Source organism: Zosterops lateralis (genome assembly GCF_965231275.1).
Source record: "Zosterops lateralis genome assembly, chromosome: 5".
Lineage (NCBI taxonomy): Eukaryota > Metazoa > Chordata > Aves > Passeriformes > Zosteropidae > Zosterops > Zosterops lateralis.
The window spans coordinates 60,163,947-60,185,016 of NC_139766.1; the positions used below are offsets into that span (position 1 = coordinate 60,163,947).

Below are 21,070 nucleotides of genomic sequence, written 5' to 3' on the forward strand. Positions count from 1 at the left end.
TTCCCTTTCTCTCTCAGGGGAATGGGGGGTGAGCAACATGTTGAATGATTTTTTCTTTTTTTACTAAGATTTCCCAGATTGTTTGGTTTTGGTTTTTTTGGTTGGTTTTGTTTTGTTTTTTTCCTTTGAATACTGGATCTATGAAGCATCTTAAAAGGTCAGATTATTATTTCAGAGGGGGGAGAACGATTTCTGGTTATGCTGAAGGGAACATGCAGATCATTACAGTAAGTATATCAAAGAGATTTGTACTGGTGAGAGGGATGGTGAGGGATGATAAGGGCAGATAAGCTGAGTAGAATTTTTAGTGATAAACTAAAAGCATCTGTAATTTTATAAGCATTTTTGTAACAATCGGGATACATCCAAGAAGACAAATGTTCACACTACAAGTTCGACTCAGTTGGTCTGATTTTGTCTCAAAAATGTTTTCTCTAGAATAAGACTGCAAAGAAAAGAATTTTTGAGGTGATTTTCACAATTTCACAATTTATAAGCAACTACAAGATTTTGGAGTAGAATAGAGGACAGGTGAACTTTTCTGAGGCTCAGCTGTTGCTACCATATGCTCATGTTTAAATAGAATAGTTTTTCAGAGTCCTAATCTGTAGTGTTCTCTACGGGTGCCACTGGTATTTTTGAGCTATAGTGTGTCCCTTGGCCGGTCGGAATGTAGCATTTCTTGTCAATGGTGGTCGAATTAAGAATTCTACACCCTTTCTGAACCCAAATTTGGAGGTGCACTGTGGTGCACTGAAGACAGTCAGCGCTACTTGTCTTTTTAAATGACACCTGCCTTATGCAATGGGTAATCTGTAAAGACTGTATTCAGAGAGGTTTTTTATATATAAATATATACATACATATATTATTTGCATTTTGGAAGTCTAATTCATAGGCAGATCTTTAAATACTGACCTGCACAGCAATATGAAAGCCAAACTTCCAATGTGAGATATACAGCATGCAGACTGGTTGTTTACAGTAAAGACACAGTCATACATCCATCTTTTAATTTACTTTTTTTAAAAAAGCCTAAAATAGAAGATTTCAAAGCCAGGTTCTGGGTGAATACAGTCTGCAGCAGCTTTTTATATTAACAAAGTTACTGCCTCCTTTTCTGTCTCAGAGTAACTTTGCTTGACTAAACTAGCAAAGCCATATTCTACACTTCACTGTTAAATGCCTGTCCCAGTCCAAATTGTTGTCTGTTTGCTCCTATTTTTGTACCTTATTACTTTTAATCTTGGTTTGGTACAATTCATAATTCACAGAAACTTCATATAATTAAACACACTAAATTAGTTTTAAAAAGCAATTTATATCTTTATGCAAAACATATGTCTGTCTTTGCAAACAACTGTAAGCAGATTATAATAAATCCTTTACTTTAATCACCTGTTGTTTATGAAACCATTCATTGATTATTATTTTTTTGCTAGAGATCATTGAAGTAATAGATACAATTGGATATAGATGTTGTAAGAGGCAGTATTCTCTTATCAAGGACACTTAAGCAGAATAGCCATCACTTTTTTTATCTAAACCTGTGTACAGAAAAAAGAAAAAGAAACTACAAAACCCAACCCTACTTTTTAGCTACTGGGAAGTTCGTTACATTCTTTTGAATTTGTTTAGAGTGAAATAGGCATTTGTCTCCTGCAAAATACAAGACAAACTATAACAGCTTTTAGGAAGTGGGCTTTTGTTCATTGAGCTAAATTATTTTGTTGTAAGAAGGAACAGGGATATGCAGCAAGAGCATTGTATACACAGTTAAAATGTAAAATAGTGTAATGTACTGCAGTGGGTATTTCAGGAATACTACACATCGTGCGACTGAGCAGTTGCACGGAGTAAAATAGAAAAGACTAAAGTTTGCAATATCAAAATCTTATTAAAAAGATACTTTACAATCAATAATGCAAAAAGCTAATTCACAGGGTGGTGTTTTTCACTGACTTGTTAAACATTTATGAAATTAAAAAATTCTACAGTTAATGCACTTTTAATTGTTTATTAAAGATTTGACTTTTTTTAGAGCAATGTTTTCAGCTGGAGGTCAATGACTTGATAAGATAGACAGCAGTTCTGAGGCCAGGAAGCTCAGAGGAATGTTTAAGAATTCTTGGAGTTTAAATAGATTCCTGGATGAAAAATAAAAGGAGCCAGCAGTATGGTGTAAACAGTAAAATCTATGCATAATGATGCATTTATAATTAGGGGTTTGCTTCTGTATGTTTAAAGCTTTTTAAATAAATAGAAAATATTGTTTGGTCTTTATGTTAATGTCTGCAAGTACCTATTTTTCTTTTTTTTTTCTTTTTTTTTTTATACAAATTGTACAAATATACATGAATTAAACTGGTTTGATTGCAAGTATTTCTTGCATTTTAATCTCAGCTAGCTGCTGGTGCAGTGATATCCTTCGAGACAAGCCTTCTGCTCCTGTAGGAACAATACAGAACCAGAAGAGTGGGTTGGGTTGGAAGAGACCTTAAATATCATCCAGTTCCAACCTCCAGCCATGGGCAGGGACACCTTCCAGTAGACCAGATGCTCAGAGACCCATTTAACCTGGACATGAACACTGCAACATAAAGTAACTTAAAATGCACTATAACATCATTCTTCAGCCAGCTGGAGTGTTGGTTCCAGCAATCTCTGTCACCTCTGGGTGTCGCCGCACCTGCGATGGCTTCGGCCAGGGAGCAGATCCTCAGGCTGTAAGAGAGGGAATGTCCAACACTGAGGAATGTGGTTCATGTCACCTGGTCCCTGTGCTTGACAAACAATGTGCTGACACTGTTCTGGGCACAGGCTACATCCCACTGGAAGAAACAAACCTTCAGCCAGACCAGTCTGGGCTCCAGTTTCTATTAACCTCCTGCTGCTCTTCCCATAGACCAAAGTTAGTGAATCCCTCTTGCCTTGAGAGAAATTCTATTTTATATACACAAGGTCTCCCCATTGACCCTGCCTTCTCAGGGTCAGACCTTTCTCAGTTATAATTACAGTAAGATAGCAGGAGTTTTATTTCCCCTTCTTGGTTTTCTCTGGGCACTCTCTCAACAATTCACCACCAAGCTCTGCACAAAGCCTGGTCTGTGGTGTTAGACTACTGTTTAATAGCATTTTGGTCTTTTAATAACAAGTTGCACAAACTTCTTTATTGCCAAAAAATCCTTGCACCTGCTTTCTCTTTGCTGAATTGTCAGAAGGAAAGAATAGTAGGGGATCAGCAGTGTTAAGAAAAATTTCCCATATGTTTACAAGCAGATGCATCTGTCATATGCTGTTCTAGAAATAAGACAATGCTATCACTACTTCAAACCATAATGAAGCTTGTAACCTGACCTCAGGCTGGGGTACTCAGGTATCTGCAGACACTGGGAGGTCACGAGGAATACAATATTACTAAGAAAGGAGTGGAAAAAATGCCCTTTCCTGTCACAGATTTTGCTTGGTAAACCATGCCCTGCCATAAGGTTTTTGAGGTCTTCTTACTTTAATTGTAGATGTTGACAGGGTGAAGTTTATTTGGTGCTTACCTGTGGCTACTGCAAGGACAGATGAGGGCAGACTGTTGGACTCTGATGTAGAAAACAATGTCCAAGGCACATTCAGCTGAAGAGGTGAAACTCCAGTGAAGACTTTCAGTGAAACCCAGTTTAGCACTGGTGCATTTACAGCCTACACAAGCCCTCTGTCAGCAACTTTTCTCTTTAAACTGTAAACCAGGTAAGAATTGTGAAATGGGTTAAGAGAACAAGGAACAGCATTAAGGAAGGCAAGTTTCTGCCCAAGTCTCTCCTGTGACACAGGTACAGGGGCTTGGGTGGCAAAAGCTGCAAGCAGTGTGGCAGGAACATGAATTTTCATTACAGGACAGATAAATCAGCTAATGAGATTTTTCTTTCACTCCTCACAAAAGACAGCATCAGAAGGAAACCTGCTGTGAAGATCATCTGGGACAACACTTAACAACCTTCAGCAGCCTGAAAACCCCAGGGCTTTTCAGCCAGCAGAGTGGAAGTGCTGCTGGCCAAGGTGCAGTTCTGCACCCTGGCCAGTGACTAACAGGCTATAAATTTCTGCTGAGCCCAGCCAGGCAGGAGTCTTAGCTTGGCCATTCATTATTCAGCAAACACATTCAGCCTTAATCCCCAGGTTGAGGGATTCAATCTCTGGCCCCACAGTGATGGCAAGGCCAACACTGTTTTGCATAAAAAGCACATTTGGGGTTTTTTTTCCTAATTCACACTCTAATTTTCAGCCCATGTCATACATTCACTACCAGCAGCCTGAGCCTTTGAAAACTGACAAGTTCATTGCCCTGCCCACAGTAACCAGCACAGAGCAAGGGAAGGAAACCCAACTCAAGGATTAATTCCTCTGTGCCCACAGCTGTGACAGGAGAGCAGTTCCATGAAAGAGGACAGAGGCCACACCCCTGGAGAATGACCACTCCTGCTGCCAGGCCAAGAGAAGGATCCTGCAACCGGTTTTCTCCAGAATGGACTCCCTGTCCTTCTTCCTGTCTCAACAGCACGTTACTGCACTTCTTCAAAATCTACCAAGCCACGAATAAGACAAACAAGAGGCATGCCCTAGAAGCAACCTTCAGGAAAGCAAGCAATCTCAAAAGCCTTCCTTTGTATTTTTTTTTTTTTTTCAATTTTAGCATCTTTTAATCGCCACTTCCAAGCAGCTGGTACTGAGGGCATCGTTTACAGCTCTGCTCAGCAGCGAGGATGAAGAACGAGCTGTGCTGTGGCTACTGGGCTGTGCAAGTCTGTACTTGGCATTGGTGTAACTGGGCTGATGTGGAAACCCATCTGGTGGTAGCAGTTCCCACAAGTGAATTCCTCAGAGGCAGTGTGGTTAGCCTGAGAGCCAGATCTGATCTGGCTCAGCTCACACCACTGCCTTCAGACAACGGCTGGGACGTGAGAAAGTTTGGATTAGTGTTACCTCTGTTCAGTGTACCACTTCTCAGTAGAAGTTTTCTTCTTGTTTGGGTTCTGCATAGTTCCAGGAGTAACAGGAGTCTCAAAACATCTCACCTAAAGGTGAAACAGGCTCACAGGACTGGATGGAGAAGATACTAAGACTATTATTTCTACTCTATATATCTGCCTTTTTAAACAACCTCTGTTATAAGGAAAAAAAGCCCCACCACACAGAGCTAGAGCTGAGAAGCACATTGAGAATTTTAGAGGACAGCAGCCAGAACAAGATCAAACATGCACTACAGGTTTAAAACAACATCAAAACAAATGGAAGCAACTTCCAAAGCTTGTAAGCTTCAAGTTATCAGAGCTTCACCATCTGACAAGCCAGCATACCTAGATGCCACACCTGCAAGGCTAACACCAAAGATTTATATTCTCCCTCTTCTTTCAACATTTTCTACCAACTGGTAGCCATGAAAACTGAGTTTGGCACACAAATACCATCCTACCTCCAGAATGAATCTTTAAGGCCACAGATAGAGCTGTGGGCCCAGGCAACATGAGACCCAGCCAGAACAGAGCTTTGCCACATGAACAAATGTGAGCAAGGTAACCTTACAAGCTGGGCTGCAAGTACTGGTGCAGCTATTTCCTTTACACTGAATCAAGGAGCAAATCAATCAGAAGTTATTTCCAGTGCTCGGGTGGGTCACTTAGCCAAGACAAGAACTGCCTAAAAGCTTTGTGGCAGGGAGTTACTGCTCCAATACCAGGAGAATTCACCAAATGAAGCTCCTCCAAGCAATGAGGGGGAGTGCTGGAGAGCTGTACTGGCTTGGCTCACCATTGCTCCATCTGGAAATGATTTGTGCATACTCCAGTGGTCTGTGCAGTCCAGGCAAAGGAACAAATTAATGGCATGGAGTTAAATCCTCAGGAGGGAAAAAAGCCATCTCAACCCCAAGGCAACATTAACCATTAACTGGTTTACTAATCTCATTTGTTAGGAAAACTTGCAAGCTAAGTAGAGCTGCAGTAAATGACTCAAAATCCATGGAGTCCAATTTAACAAATAAGTGAGCCTGTATTAGCATGTCATCCTGTCACACTTTCCTACATCCTCTCCACTCTTACTTGAAGGAGAGAAAAACAGAAAAATTCATGATAAACTGCATGTAATTTTTTTAAAGTTCTACATATTTTGAGGCATCAACAACACCTTGAAGTTGACAATTAGAAGGAAGGAAGACATGCAAGGTGAACAAGCAGCTAAAACAGACAACAGATAAAATGCAAGAATTCTCCAGGATGCAAAAGCATCATAGCCAGAGATTCTCTTTTCCCTTTTGGCTTGAACTTCCAGAGTTGCCTATTTCGTGTGAGGAAAGCTCCCCATCCCTTTTGGAGCCTGACTCCAAAAGGAGGCTGACTGCACAGAGCTGCCAATAATTATTTCATGCCACAACTTCAGAACCAGAGCAAAATATTCTGCAACATAGGAATGACAAGTCAAATAACAAATAACATTTTATTTCATTTACCGTGATATTTTTTGAGTAGCAAAGGAACCATGACATATAGGAGCCTGTAATAAAAGTTCATGTGTCTTATCTTTATAAGATAAATGAAATCATACACGCAACATAAACGAATGTGCTCTTTGAAGACATTTGAAAAATGTCATGTCTTGATAACTATTATTTTTACTTACTGATGTCTGTTCTGCACTGGCTATTCCACTCTGAAATATAATTTGTCAGCATGATAGCTTTTCTTATCCATCAGTATCTTCCAAACCTAAAATGATCATAGAATCATAGAATGGTTTGGGCAGGGAGGGACCTTAAAGATCATTTAGTTCCAATCCCCTGCCATGGGCAGGGACACCTTCCACTAGACCAGGTTGCTCAGAGCCCCATCCAACCTGGCCTTGAACACTTCCAGGGATGGGGCATCCACAGCTGCTCTGGGCAACCTGTGCCAGGGCCTCACCACCCTCACATTCTGTTAAAAATGCTGGTTATCAAAGCATAATCTCCAGGACACTAAGTTGAGTCACAGATCAACCAAGTACTTGACTTCAAAAGCTATTTGTCTTGCAAACAAACATACTACTGCTCTTTACAACTGAAAAACAAGCACCCTATTTAAAAAATTAACCTATTCCTCCATCCTTCTTTCTTGCCCCTCCCACCTATTCCAACCCTCAGTCTTTTTTTTTGTAATTCATATTTGGCAACACTTAAGGTCTTTATACAGCTTAAGATCTTCAATCCATAGTCCAGCTCTTCACTGATTAAAAGCAGTCACAAAAGTAGAGACAAGTGACTAGAACAAAAATCCATGGATACCATGTACACCTTCTTGGCGTTCAATGCACAAAGCTATAAAAACTGAACATAATTTTGTGGAATAAGTCCTCTCTTGCCATTTAATGTGCCTTCTAGCCATCCTGGTTCTCTGGAAAATTGCACTGCAAAAGAAAAGGAGAGAAAATTACTGCATCTTTTTATGTTTGAATTAGTACTTTTCAGCTTTAGCTCCACGACACCAGGCAAAGCATCCATAAAAACCTCCCATCATCTGCAAGGACCAGGTTAAGAATCTGGCTAGGAAAGATAAAGAGGATTATTAACTTGACTTAAATACTTCATAATATACGTCTGCAAAGTCTACATGGTGAAATAGCTTTTAGGTGCAGGAGACTTCATTAGGGAAACGGTTAATGGAGCTTAGGACAGATTTATAAAATAGAAAAATCTGTGCCTTAGAAGAAAAGTCAGAATTCACATCAAGCAGTGGAAAACACTATCATTAGGTAGGGCAAAATGAGCAAAAACCTGTCTTGAGCAAAAGTGGTGAATCTGAAAGCTCAGAGCCACAGAAGCACAGCATAGGACCTTACTTGGCATGAAAAGGAAGCATGGAAAGGATTACAGGGGAAACAGAAATGAGCCAGATGTCACTCCAAGTATCATCTTTTCAGAATAGAGCTGCTATTAGAAGTGACCAGTGGACAAAATCTGAATCATTCTTCTGATTAAATCCTCTCTCTGAAATTCAACTACATTCAAGCGCAATTCACAAAACACAAAGCAAAGGCTTGAACGGCTCCTTGTGCCATTCTAAGTGTTTATCGCTGCTGATCCCAAAGTTTATGCAAGAATATCCATGAATATAAAATGAAAAATATTTCAGCTTGGACTCTCAATGCCCCAGAAGTTACTCTGTGAGCAAGAGAACTAATGAAATCTGACTTCCTGTATATATATGTTGACCACATTTGACAGGAAGTTAAAAAAGAAGCATAAGCCTCCTTTCTTTGGAAAACAGACTAAAAAGTCCTCAAATTCCCCTCTGAGATGTCTTTTAAGGATATATTAAAGATACCTATTTACCTATGTAACTGTAAAATCCCACACTTTTTAGCAACCTACGACATTCTCTACTGTATTAATTTATCCTCACAGTGCTTTTGAGACAGTATTTAGGGAAGACATCAGACAAATGCTGAAACATGCTGCCAGCCGTGTCAGTGCTTTATTTAAAACACATTAACACATTGGGAAATGTGATATTTGTAGCCTTCTACATATCAGGAAAATAACAGTTGAGAGAGAGCAACATGTTAAGTCTCACTTCCAAAAGCATTGTAAGGCTCTTAATTTGAGGACTTAAAAACATACTTTCCCTGTTGTTTTCCTTGTGTCCTATTATTGTCAGACAGCTGTGCTCAGAAACCACACTATAAACAACAGCTATAACTCCAAAGAACCCAGAAAACAAAACTGCTTTCAAATGATACTGATAGTTTAGATTCAGCATGAAATTCTGGGCTTATATTTGTAATAAATCTGTTCAACAAAAGGATTCCAAAGGAAAAACGTGCGTAGACAATTACCTTTTAGGATCTGTGCTCACACAGTAACTTACATTACTATTAGTAATTAAGAGGCCCTCCTCTCCCTTTGTCATTTCTATTCCACAATTACAGAGTACACATGCATTTGAAACTGCCTGGCTGACACCACCACAATCCTCCCTCCAGAAGCCATAATTCTACATTTCCAGCAAATGCAGCCAGCAGCCAGCCAAACCCGTCCCTGAGGTCTCCCATACCTATGGAGCACATTTGTACTACAGGAAACAAACTACCAAAAAAAAAAAAAAAAAAAAAAAAAAAAGACAAATGAGGAAGAAAAACAACTAGAAAACCTAGAAGTAGGAAATTCCTACCTGTCCTCTGGTGCTTAACCTTAATTTCCATTAGAAAGAGGGTAGATACCACTGTCATGGGAGTGTGTATAAATCCAAGGTCTGTTCAAACTAAGGGGAGCCTCATCTGAGGGGATTACACTGAAATTAAAATTTACCTAAAATTTACGCAGGAAAATGCATAATGAGGAAATGGCTCAAACTATGCTGAATCACATCAGTCAACAGCAAACTTCCAAAGAAATCATTTCTAAGTAAATTTGATAAGATAATGGTGACTTCTGCACACTGCAGCACATTCATGGCAGTTGGCTTTGAGTGGCAAACACCATTTCACCCCAGATGAGACCTAGCTGGTACAACTGAGCTCTGGGCTTAGGAAATTAAATGTTGCACATATACATGACACAGCTCAGGGCCTCACTTGTTGGCAGACAGTTCTTTTGATTCTAGGAAGACTGAAGAAGGAATTATCACTCAATTACCCCTAAGGCCACCATTTCTAGAGATCTTTGCTTTTTTAAAAGAACACAGCAAAAAGTAATTTTTAATGTTCAGCACCAATGGTGACTGTCACAGCAGGGAAAGCTTCTGCCCCCACTCCCATCACCTTGTGCAAGAAGGGTAAGATACTTGCGTACATCACTAACTGCTTCTGTAGGCAAATGATACCAATGAAGGTGCCATCCAAAAGTAAAGCTGCTTTAAGCTCCAGTGATCCTGTTTTCTCTGCTAATCTATTTCTGAAGTACAGCATACAACAGCATGCATTCCTTTAAAATCAAAACCACTTAACCACACAAACCACACTCCACTCCTCTATCATGCACAGCTCTTCTTAAACCCAAGACACAGCCTATTTCTGGAAAAAAAAAACAAAACAAAACAAAACAAAACAAAAAAAAAAAAAAAAAAAAAAAAAAAACAAAAACAAAAACAAAAAAAAAAAAAAAAAAAAAAAAACAACCTTCTGAAAAAAGAAGACTTCTGTAGTGTCCCCTTTCTGTCATTTCTTCTCAGTCACCAACAATTACAGTTCTTAGCACTTTCTCAGGCCTGCTCATTTAAAAATACCTTGCTGCAGAAGCTACACACTTGGCCTTAAAACTACAACTCATTACTAGAGCAATCATCCCATAGGACTAAGGCTCATGTTGGCACAGGACAGGAGGGGAAAATACTTGTAGTATAAAAGATACAGAGCAGAGAACTAAGCATTAAGTATTTTCAGCAAGATCTAACAAGTGCATAGCAAGACTGCTCAACAAGACCAAGCACAGAACCACCACCAAAAGCCATCACCTCTTAGGATAGTACAAATAGCAACCAAGTTGAGAGCTCAGAAGGGGACAGTGACTTCCCCAGTACCTGCTGCAAGACCTTTTCAGCATCTCACTCACGGAGGCAAAGTGCTGAGAAGGAAAATGTCTGAGCATCACTTCGACAGCAAGTGCTATGGAACGATTACTGCAATGCAAATGGGCCAACAAAATCTACAGACTTGGAACTTGCAGTGAGATCTGGTTTCTTCTAATCAAGAAATACCATCAGGTCAACTTGGCATTTGCAGCATTGCCTCTTACTCTTCTCTATTCTCCAAAGGAAATAGCTTTGATATTGCCAATGTTGTTATTTTCTAACTGCAAATACATAAAATTCTCAAGCAGCTTTTCCCAGAGACCCAATGCCACAAGCAGACTGCTCTGCTCTGGCAGCTCAAAAGTTTCCCAGGTCTCAACCACAATGAGAGCAAGACTCACTTCTTCAGCAGTATTAGTTCATTGCCTGGGTGCCACTAACTTCAGCAAGACTGAATGAGACACTGATTTACACTGATTTCCACATCTTTGTGGAAACTGGCTGTTTTGGGAGCAAATCTAACCTGCATGATGTCTGGCACAAGAGGGCCTCCCTTTCTCACGGACTGCCAATCAGAGTTAAAAACCTCAAAAAGCAACATAAATGAGGATTACTGAAGGCAACAGAAATCTCACTGCTGAAACCACTACAGCACTACAACTCACTTCCATAGAACTCAACGATGTTGGCCAATTTTTCATCAGGAAATTCAATTACAGCAACCAAATGTGCTTGCAAGCTCTCTGTGTTTAGAAATCCCTTTGGGTTTTTGAAACAATCCCTGTGGGTTGAATTGATCGCAGAAAATGCAGAAATATTTATCGTGCTTAGGGTTAGCCTGGAATTTGAAATTTCAAGACTTGCTTAATTATGCTGTGAGAAGTAGAATTATCTTGTGGACAGAACACAGGATTAGGAGTCAGGGGGTCTTCTCCCCATGAATATTTCCATTCTGAAATATTCAGATGAAAGGAGCACCAAGAAATAGCTCTATCACCATTTTTAGTTGAGCAAAAGAACCATTTGCACATACAGTGCAATACAGTATTTTGGGAGTACCACTTCTCTTTGATGTAAATCCTGGATTGGTCAGGACCATAAAGACAGAGAGTCCAGGAGCCACAGCATGAATTAGAGGGCAGGGAGTGCCTTAGAGTCAAAGCCAGGAACATTAACTAAGGCTGGCACTTTGTTACAGTGGGAGAGAGAGATGGGGATGACAAGGGCTGTGTGAATGTGGCTTTTTGTGTTCCTTTGATACGTGGTGGGGATGATGGGTGCCCCACTTTTTCTTTAGGAACAAAACACTCTCTCAGTTTTCCTCATGTTTTCTCTCCCCTAAAATCGGATTTTAAAAATTGTAAAAAGCCTTGATAAGAGCTATCTTGACAAGTTTTCAGGAAGCCTTCCTGCTAGCAGTTCTGCCAAGGAATTTTTATTGTGTAAACACCATTTAACCTATCTGAAACACTTCTCCTGAGTGAAATTCCCATTTACTGACTTTTAAGCAGTCTCTTTCAAGAACCAGAAATTTAATAACACTTGGCTCTGAGACTGGCAAAATTCCAGTGCCAGGCAATTTGATTATTCTTTCCCTGATTATTGGGAATATCTGCCCCAACAACAACAGATATACACAGCCAGCATATGTCTCTCTCAATCTCAGATCCTACTCTGCTTCTTCCCGTATGTGCCCTTAGCCAGCTGCAAACTCTTCAAGCTTTGCTTCCAACCACTTGAATTATATTGTTATATGCTGTCAATAATATAGCCTGTAACAACTGAGAAATAAAAAATATTGGCACAGCCTAAGGCAAATTGAATTGAAGATTTAAAAAAAAAAAAAATCCAGTGGATATTGTTCAGATTACATTATTCATTTTCTTACACAATTCAATTAAATAGAAAACTTTGCCTTTTCTTTTTAACTTACCAGATGGTGCCTTCACATTTATATTCTATGGCACTTTAATGGAAAGACTGTGGGATTTGGGGAAGCACAATGTACATGCAATACTGAAAACACCTGAATACGAAAATGCTAAGGTTCTATACAGATTCCTATCAGGTGATGCAAAGTTTAACTTAAAATATTAGCAAATTTAACCTTGGCAGACTGAGACAGATATTTTTTCCCCCATTTAGAAATAGGAAATGAAGATGGGAGCAAAGGTTAAACTCACCTTCTTGCACCAATATTACATTTAGCAGCTATGACAGGTGCAAGACTACTTCCCTAAATGCCATTATCCTGTCTGAGGCTGGAGCAGCCAGAAGGATTCATCCAGAGTAATGACAGGTGAGAGAGAACCACTGCAATCAACATCTATGGACCAAAAGAGAAAAACCAAGCATGGGGAAGGAAACAGGAGACAAAGCAGAAAAGAGAGGAAAGAAAAAAGAGAAAAAAGAGAAAAAAGAGAAAAAAAAGAAAAAAAGAGAAAAAAGAGAAGGGATTAGAAAGTGAGACAGGCCAGGAGGAGAAAGGAGAGACAGATAAAACCTTCACTAATGGAAGCAGCACTTTTTAGTAGACATTAATTTAACAGTTACTTTAATGGTTGATACTAGTTGTATGTCAACTTGATTGATGCGTTGTCACTTTGATAGTTAAGGTTATTGGTGGAGCTGCAGAATTGATGTATTATTACTTTAATTCTTCATTTGGGGGCTTTATTAGGGCATATGGGAATTTAAATTGAGTAACTAAAGAACCTGAATTGATTCACTGCAATCTGATTTCAGCACAGACACAGGGGTGCCTGATACAGAAAGAAAAGGCTCATGCTGAGGCATTTCAGAGGTTTCAAATGTGGAGACAGGTCTGCACTTGGCATGAAAAAAGCCATCCATAACATAACCTACTGGGAAAAGTTATGAAATGACCATTACATACATTTACTGCCTTACTACTTCTTACATTGGAAATCTGCAATCGGGTTTTCAAATGCAATCCATGCAGCATTTTCCCTAAGCTTTGAACCTTATTTGTCTCATGACATGGAAGAAGTTACAGTTGAAACATTTCTCCACAGATGCCAGAGTCAAATTCCATACTTATTTTGGGGCAATCCAGCTCTCCAGTTGAAAAACTCAACCAAGGCTGCAATGCTCCAAATCATGGGAGCTTTGTCACCACTTCTTGAGTTCTCATACAAGGAGAGAATCTTAACATTGCCCTCACACAAAAACATGGCACACAAGGTACTACTTCTAGAAAGACTTTCTTACCCCAAGCCAACACAACTCTTGCTGTTCTGCAGCAGAAATGCCTCTCCCAGGCATCAAATCCTTCCTACCATGCACTAGATTTCTCTCCTGTACACAATTTAATGTCTGCTGAAGAGCCCTATCAGTCATGTTTTAAAAAACTTAAATTAAAATAGCTGGTGTTAAGGACTTTAAAAAGAGCAATCACTTAGCTAATTCATCTTTAAAAGGTTTCCCACCTAACTTGTTTCAGACATGATTTGCCTGCAAGGCAGCTCTAATAGGAAACATCAAGATGATTTTATAAAGTGGGTGCTAGTAGGGAAGAACCTAGTGCAGACCCCAGACCGCTTTATACTGAAAATTAAAAAGCAGAATTGAAGTCTAGACCAGGCTTGCTATTTAGTTGTTTGGGAGGAGAAAATGGACAGGAATATCCTATTATATACCATTAAAAAAAAAAAAAAAAGAAAGTGCTGAGCTTCCCATCCTGCATCTTCAGAATTTGTATTACAGCAGTAGTGTGAGGTTTATAAACTAAAACCTTTGCTATCAATTTGAAGTCCCTTCCATTTGCTGAAGGGTAGATCCATGGAAGCTCACTGAGAACACAGTCTTGAGCACAGCAATCACCTTCTGGATGCTCATATGTAGTGCTATATTTGGATCCATAGAAATCATTAAACACAGGTCTTCATTCCACATCTTGGTGAATATTCCTTTTCTACAAGTACGTGCACACACTAATGCAAACCTTGATCTAAATCAGTAAAAACACTGTCTTTTTTCTGCCATTGTTCACCTGATTTACCTGGCACTCCATTTGCTTGAAAATCCTGAAACAGATTTTTTTTTCTTTAAAGGAAAACCTCTGTATTGTTTTACAAGGGTTCACATTTTTAAAAAATCAGTTTCATAGGCCAAGGTGTTCTCATCTATTACTGAATAACTTTTTTTTTGGTACTACAACATATTTAAATGATGCTAAAATATTATACCAATTGGAAGAGTCTATTCACCCAAAAATCAAAAGTATTGCCTCACAGTGCTAAGGATATGTTAAGTAGCTTCTTCATACCAGAAAATATCTCCATCACCAACTGTGTGCCATCAGCAATGTTGGCAGAATAGCAGTCAGGCTTGTATTTTTATCCAAAGCCATTTTAGCAGTTTTGTCAATTTGTTTTTCATTGCTTTACATTTACTCAAGCAGTACTTACCATCTTCAAATATTGCTCCTATCTGAAATGACAATTCAGAGCTGTGTTCTGCTTCACATGGATAAACTGCTCTTGCTTTTCGGTGGGCAACACTGAAAAATGAAATTATGAATTATAGCAACTTTTTACTATAATGAAGACACTGTCTCAACCATTCTCTCTCCATTCACATTTGGAGATGACTAAAACTTTAAACACAATCTCACATGCATCATTACAGGCTTATAATTCATACACACAGCCAAAGCTGAAGCTTCACAGCTTACTGTTGGCATTTCTGGATATCATACTCCCAACTTTCTGCACACTTATTTTTGTGACAAACTCGACTTTCAACTACAGTTAGATTTTTTTCATGTGCTAGTCAGCAACGAACTCAATAGCAGGCAAAGCATAATATACTTCAAAAATTCAACCACTAATAAGAAATAGGATTTTTTTAATTGAGTGTTGGAAAGAATCTGTGAATATACCAAACTACTTTAATTAGAAAAGCAAATATTACTAAATTTGATGGAGAAAGTTAAGATGGTGGAGACCTTCAAAGAAAAATAGTCAAAATACTTCAAAACCAGGAAAACAACATGGAAGGAAGCAGAAACAGGATGGAAGGAAAGCTGGACAAAAGGGTGAAAGAAAACAATGAAACCTCAGACAAAGGTAAAGATGGAAGAAAGTCTTTGAGAGGCAGGAAGGCTGGGATGAGAAACTTAAATTTGGCAAAGGTGGAAGAATCTGTATTTTAAAAGACTCTAAGAGAAACACTGCAGGGGAGAGATACTACGAATTGTCCACCCCAAATAAAGCCCTCCTGTATTAACCAACAGACCACTGGCCCAGTGTACTGTGTGCCTTCCACCAAGGATGGTGTTCCAAGGAAAAATAAGATGAAGTAGCCAGGTATTTTATTCTGTCAAAATTGCTACGGTTGCATTTCCTGGTTTGAGAAAATCATTCACGTGCCACGGGAGACTATTATTATAAAGATCCAGAAACAGGAGGCAGATAAAGAACCAGCAAAAGCTGAAGTGCACATTGTACCTTTCCACTGCTCCGTCAGCGCCAGTGGCAGGGTTGGGGAAGAAGAAAGTGGGTAGTGCAGCATTGGTGGCAGCCGGATTAGCAGATGGAATATTCATCCATGAGACCATCGATGGGCGGCTTTGAGCAGGACTAAGAGGAAATATAGCCAAGGCAGAATTAACAACGGGAATAAAATTTCTTTTCATACCAAAATATTTGAATCTTTATAACTGGACAACCTGTTAGATTTTCAAGTTCAAAACAAATCATAATGTCAAGCTGATTTTGCAGAAATGGCCATCGCATGATTCTGCACTCCTCCTTGGAATTCTTTTTCCTACATGCCTTACATCCTCAGCTAAGGAGAATTACCTGAGATGCATGACATAAGCAATAAAAGGGCAAAATTCCCTATTCCTTATCTAATAAAGACAGACAAAGTGAAATTGCATAGAGCAGGCTATTATTTGAGCTGCCACTCTGCCTTTACAAGTTTTGATGAATCTATTTAAAAATCTCCTCAGTGCTGTACAAAGGCATGTACAACTGGGAAGATTTCTAAAGAGGCTGCAGCTATTACAGCATTGGGATCACGATGCTGGCTCTGGATTGAGATCTCCTTCATGGAGCTGTGCAAAACACTGCCTCAGTGGCTGCACTCACCAAGGCACTGCTCAAACACATACCAAGTTAATGGCTGAACACAAAGCTGCCACAAGAGGAGAAGAAATAGCCGGCAAAATTTAAAACTTGTGTAAGAAATACACAAAGTTGTCCCCAACATAAAGAGCATTTCTAATTTTACACCTTAAAGAATTTAAGTGTTCCAGCACTGGAAGGCTTTCCTTCATTGCATGGACAAAACAACAGAGTCCAAAAGCTGGCTGTCAGCATGTCTTTGGAACAAAGAACTGGACTTCAAGCAGTTTCTAAGCAGAAACAGAATTAAAATCATTTGCACACAGCAATCGTCCCTCAGAAGCAGAGACTTCCCAATACAGCATTTGAGACTTTGTTTTACTCCAAGATTAACCACTTAGATATCACTGATCTGAAAGGCACCACCAGAATCCAAGAACTCAGTCAAGAAGGTTTTTGTGGGGATCTAAATGCACACCTAATCAAGATGAAGAGAACACAAGCAAAAAGAGGAATCAAGAATCAGCCCAGTTATAATTGCAAATTAATAAAAAGAAAGCAGGAAACCTAATTTAGCTAATTTTAATCTTACTGTACAGTGAGATATTTAATTTCTAGAAGAAATTGTCACTATTTGTTTGTTTGCATAACACGATTTACAAATTCAACTTTTACAAACTCATTATATCTCACAGTCATTCAAGCAATTACATAGTTAGGCAGGCATTTATTTTGATTAATATTTTTTTTAATTTTGGGCATTATAAGGTGAATGTCGCATTCCTTATTACAAGACAATGGCTTTTCCTTTGAAAATGTGTCAGACGGCATTTGAATAAAAACTGGAATTCACAGTTTATAAAACAACATTCTACAGTTAATTCCACTAGTAAAAATGAAACTTAAGTGTGTTGGAATCATAACCAGAAGGGTTTATCAAAACATGCTCTGCTTTAAAAAATTATCACATTTACCAAATAAGGGAAGGAATCATATGTATTAAACTGAATGATGAGCTGGATTATGCTGTCTAGAAACATATTTCATGCTTAACTTTGGGAAGAAGATATCCAGTCATCTTTTCTTCCTGGGAATCTTCCACTGCACAATTTTTTACATCTTCCAATAATAACAACATACATTTAAGAACAGCACCTATATAATTTTAAGGTTGTTTTCTTTTACTTGAACTTGTCTTCTTCCTCCCATTTTTGCCTAATCATTGAAAAATTTTCCTCAAATAAAAGAAAAACCTTCAGCTAAAAGTGACTTCATTCAGAGACAAACCAAAAAAATGAACACCAGCATTTGGATCATTTTTCTCTAAATACTGAGGATAAAACAATTCTCAATGGTACTGTAGAGTTCATACAGTTTGCCAGAACGTGAATGATTTCTTCATCATTCCCCACATATAATGTCTACATGCAGACTTAATTTTAACTCAGCAGGTGAACACAAGAAAAAAGTTTTTCAAAAGTGAATGTAAAGAAATGTATCCTACTTGCAGAGACAAAACTCTTCTACTTAAAGGAATCCTGAGACTTAGAGGAAAAATATTTTCTTTGCTATTTATTCAATTCAATTCAATTCAATCTCTTTGTGGGGGGGTTGGAATGATATGATCTTTAAGGTCCCTTCCAACCTAAGCCATTCCATGATTCTGTGATTACGATTGGTGTCAGGCTCATTTCTGAAACCTGTAAAACTACTGAAAACAGAAAAATAACATTCCAAGTATACTGCTGAAGGAGTATTAAAATGCCTCTAATTCAAACTATTCATAATTCAAGAATATTCTACCAACTGGCCATTTGTAGTGCACACCTCAGATGTGTGGCTTGGTTTTCAACAAGTGAATATGAAATCTTGCATTTATTAAATATTTCATTGATAGATGCATCACATTAATCTCTGCAATTTACTCAATCAGCTCTAGAAGAACACACACCACCTGCACCTCACACACAGAATTAATGACTTCAAAGCAATGCTCAGAACAGAGAGAACACAAAAGGAACCCTCTGACCCAGGAAAGCATTGGTCATTCATAAGAATACTCAGAATAAATACCAGATGGCTTCTTGTTGAGACTTGGAGAGGAAGAAAAAAAAAAAAAAGGAAAAAGGTGTCCACATAAAGAAACAGAAGATGAAATAAAACGTTCAGCTCCATTCCATGGCATGTTAATTTCTCAAGTTACAGAGACTCAACAAGAAGCATAATCTATCACCAAGTAAGACTACACTGTCCTTTACCAGACAGGATTATATAGAAGCATGTTAAAATTGGCAGGTTTTCTACAAATTCTCAGCCACTCCAACAGTTGTAGTGGAAAAACACTCCAGAAGGACAGGTATGTGGAGTGCTGGGCTGCTCCCTCCCCCACTTTTTTGATGAATTCCCTTAATACTTTTCAGCTGTAGGGAAAACACTGCAGCAGAATTTGCCTGTCACTTTAGGCTCCTGGTTACCCAGCAAGAGATCATGCTCTATGATCCAGCAGGAGACAAAAAACCCAACACATTATTCAATAGCATCAGTCTCACCATGGTAAGAAGAACGAAAGAAACAAACAAAAAAAAGTTGATAGTTTTAACTATTAAGCATATTCTAGAATTTATGGATTTGGTTGTGAGGGGTTTTTTTTTTATTTATTTTACTTGGTTACCTCAGGAACCACTTAATTCTTGTTATTGAAACAGAAGGTTTTACTCAATAAGAAAAATAATTTCCGATGTTGCAGTGTGTAAGCAACAAAAGGTTAGATTTTATTGTTTTTTCCTTGAAAAGGTTCTTGTCATAGCAAGGCTACCTTGCTATAAAGATGTGCACACCTTGTTTATCAAGATGATGATATATTAAAAAATATTGCACATGTTATCACACAGCATCTCAACTTTAGGAAGGTATGTTGAAGAAAAATCCTTTCTCCTAAGGCTAAAATGAAGGCAATCCATTTCCTGTGGGTAGGAAAAAAAAACCAAAAAGGCTGACATAACCATCTCTCTTTGAAGAAAAAAATGCTATTGTCTAGCATAGTGAACGATGGGAAAAGGGAGGAGGGGGGGAATGGCTTTACTGAAAATAAGCTAGAGATTTTGTACTGATATTCAGAAAGAAACTTCTGAAAACAAGATTTTATTGGATGTTTATCTGGCTGGTTCCTAAGGTAACACAGCTAAAGAGCAGCCTCTTATCTTGAGAGCAAGGAAGAGAGTCTGTGAAAAGAATCTACACTGCAACTCTTGAGAAAAAAAGGGTTGTTTCGTAGACAAGTTTGGCAGCACCAAGGCTGTCGTATCACAGTGTCTGGCTGACAAACTCAGTGAAAGCGTTCTTGAAAGGTTTCATTACAAGGTGACAGTGTGTATCAAAGGGTGTTGGCTAGTTCTGATTCTATATGCAGCCCAACAGTGACCGCCACCATGTCTTCCTGCACCCTGTACCTTGGGGAGTGGGGAGCAGAAAGATACGTGGCCAAAATTCTAGAAATTGTCGTAGATGCAGCAAAGCTGGAGACAAACAGAAGGCCAGAATTTCCCCATCTGTGTTCCCCCTGGAAAGAAACTGCATCTTCAGAATTGAGAGTATGTGACATGCAGGCAGCTTTCCTGAACTCACATTTACACAGAGCACATCAGTCAGCACTGAAGTAGAGGAGTTCTTAACTTGGATTGTGAAGTCTCAGTGAAGTAACTAACATATTAGTGAAATGATCTTTCACGCCAGTCTGGTAAATCCAAAGCTAACGTCTACAGCAGCTGTCTCAAGTTAAAGCACTTTTAAATGATAATTCAGACAAAGCAAAAGTGAAATATGTACATCTATAAGCTTATAGCTCACGGCAGCTACTTTTAAGAAAAGAAAAAAAAAAAATAATGAGGGGACTGTGTTCCCCTAGAAGCATGCAAAGAAAATAAAAAAAATTTAAAAACTTAATAAAGGAAACTTCAGGTCATCCCAGTGGTTGCATCCACATCCCTCCCTGCCCTGAGCACACACACCATCATTTACCCTGTGCTCACACAGCAGTGCTGCTGTCAAGCTCCCTGGCAGCCAAGGAGATGGCAAGGTCTGTTTTGTACGAGCCACATGACTAAGTTCTATTATGCCTGTCTCAAAGAAGCTGCAAAAATGAGGGCTCTTGCTCTGCTTGCATAACGAAAGGGTACAAAAAGAAGTGCCTGCTCCGCTAAACACGCTCTCAAAGTGCTGAGTCACTGGAGAGGTGGCAGCTGAAACAAAACCAAACTGCAGAATAAGCACAATGGCTCAACAGCGGCTAGAGCACCTTTTCAACAAAACAGGATGATGACATTAGATATCATAAAAAGTTTTTGAGACAGTGAAACCGAAGTCGCTCATCATTTATGTAAAACTGCAAATTCACACCACTGCCAGAAAGTACAAAAAAAGAAAGTATTACCATTTAAAGGAGACTAGACA

At 38.9% G+C, this 21,070-nt stretch overlaps 1 protein-coding gene and 1 long non-coding RNA gene across 3 annotated transcripts in view; both read right to left on the minus strand.

Annotated features, from left to right (window-relative positions):
• Window positions 1-78: 78 nt before the first annotated feature.
• Window positions 79-3,892, minus strand: LOC310909316. Its single transcript, XR_014590059.1, has 2 exons — window positions 3,552-3,892; window positions 79-2,724 (listed from the first exon to the last, which is right to left on the minus strand). It is a non-coding gene; the product is annotated as an uncharacterized lncRNA (long non-coding RNA).
• A 2,573-nt stretch (window positions 3,893-6,465) lies between these two features.
• Window positions 6,466-21,070, minus strand: part of ARHGAP10 (Rho GTPase activating protein 10) — a 149,876-nt gene continuing 135,271 nt past the window's right edge. Inside the window, exons 21-23 of one of the 2 annotated variants that reach the window (XM_083861016.1) lie at window positions 16,001-16,132; window positions 14,960-15,051; window positions 6,466-7,428 (exon numbers count right to left, since the gene is read on the minus strand). In XM_083861016.1, coding sequence (XP_083717142.1) covers window positions 7,340-7,428; window positions 14,960-15,051; window positions 16,001-16,132 — 313 coding nt within the window. In that variant the 3' untranslated portion in view covers window positions 6,466-7,339. The remainder of the gene's footprint in view (window positions 7,429-14,959; window positions 15,052-16,000; window positions 16,133-21,070) is intronic. The other variant, XM_083861017.1, reaches the window with a different exon arrangement.